The sequence below is a fragment of the Penaeus monodon genome, chromosome 34 (assembly GCF_015228065.2).
Source record: "Penaeus monodon isolate SGIC_2016 chromosome 34, NSTDA_Pmon_1, whole genome shotgun sequence".
Classification (NCBI taxonomy): Eukaryota; Metazoa; Arthropoda; class Malacostraca; order Decapoda; family Penaeidae; genus Penaeus; species Penaeus monodon.
Window position 1 is genome coordinate 20464037 of NC_051419.1, and position 1649 is coordinate 20465685.

General features: G+C 40.4%; 1 protein-coding gene across 1 annotated transcript in view; it reads right to left on the reverse strand.

Moving 5' to 3' along the window:
• LOC119594641 (sodium- and chloride-dependent betaine transporter-like) overlaps positions 1-1649 on the reverse strand; it is a 41020-nt gene that overhangs the window by 23421 nt on the left and 15950 nt on the right. Inside the window, exon 5 of the mRNA XM_037943690.1 lies at positions 236-446. Coding sequence (XP_037799618.1) covers positions 236-446 — 211 coding nt within the window. The remainder of the gene's footprint in view (positions 1-235; positions 447-1649) is intronic.

The window sequence follows — 1649 nt, forward strand, 5'->3', positions numbered from 1 at the left end:
ATCAGAGGTTGCAAGTTGGTTTCGATTCGTAACATACACTATTGTTGTGTTTCTAATAGAGATTGAACCGATATCCTTTGAGAGTTACTAGACGTAATTGATTTTTTGCGATATGAATTAAACATATTTCTATTCTCTAAACCACTTTATATCATCGCAATAATACTATTGATAAAAATACATTGTAAACCTTCATATTTGTCTTTAAATGTAACAGAGAAGAAATTTCCCTCACTTGAAATAATCCTCGCTGGCTGAAATCCTCGTGAGGACTGTCTCGACGGGTCTGACCCAAGCCGACCCGTTGGCGGGGTCGTGGCAGTGGGTCTTGTTGAACTCCCCCAAGCCAGCCAGACCGCAGTAGTCCCCGACGCTGAGGCAGGTCCGGTTGTAGTAGACGAGGGAGGAATTCTTGCACGCCTCGGCCTCTGCGTCGGTGAAGCAGTCTGGAAGGAAGGACGAAGGAGGCAGGGAGTTAGAAAGAAACAGGTACAGCAGAAGGATGGAGGGGGGAGGTAGTTATTTTTTTAGCATGGAGAAGGAGGAGAGGAGGGGATATATCATGTGAAAAGGAGGGTAAAATAAGAAAATTGAGGTGATCGGCCATTAAGTCAAAGGAACTATTCATGATGGAGGAAGGACTGTTAGGATAAAAGGAAAATTAATAATCAATGATAAACAAGAGATTAGTAGATCGATGATGAAAAGAGGGTCGGATACTGAAGTTAGGGTGGAAAGATGATGGGAGATGGAATAACTAGAAAAAAAGGTTGATAAGAAAAAAGAAATAGGCGATAGGATAAGGAGGACAGAGCTGATTAGGGAGACGAGCGAAGGATAATAGGAAGAAGTTTGGTTACTGAGCAGATACCAAGGAAACTGTGCCAAAGAAGAAGAAGGGCAAGACGTCTTTGAGGTTGAAGGGATAGGAGAGGATGAGGACACTCAAGAGGAAGAATTCGGATTTGATGAAAGATGTATGTGGATGGTAAAGGAATAAGTCTAAGACGTTGACAAAATTATGAATAAAACACAAGGAACGTAGTTAAACTCTGTGGAATATCAGCTTTTCAAAAATCGAAAAAGTAAATCACAGACTGTCTACCGTTTAAAACAAGTCATATTAGTGAATGTGTGAGTCTTTGCCACAAAGTACAAACCCGCGTTTTCAAACTCAAATGTGGGTAGACAGGATCTAGTGTGGATAGTTCCTATGACCAAGGGTGTGCTCAACTACCGCTGCTCTTTATAACACATTTTCATTGCCTATTAACCGGTGTTGTGATTGGCTACATAATTATGAAGTCAGATGACGGTTTAGTTTCTTATCATGAATCTATCAGGTTATGTTACTTTTCCTGATACTAAGAATGTACGTGTCATTTCGCCGTATATGGCAGCAAAGGAAATGACAAAAATCATCAAATAACCCCATACTGATTTTGCTTAATTTTCAGTTTGTATACTGCAGGTATCTTAGTCTATATCATAAGTCATCGACTGTCATTTGTTTACCAGGCAGCAGGCGAAATACTGTAGATCACAATATTGTGAATATCATTTTGCGGACTTTATGTGAGGACCAGTGTGTGGGTTCTAATTCTTGTAAAGGAGGAGGGTTGTGGAATAATGAGAAACTGCATTACCTC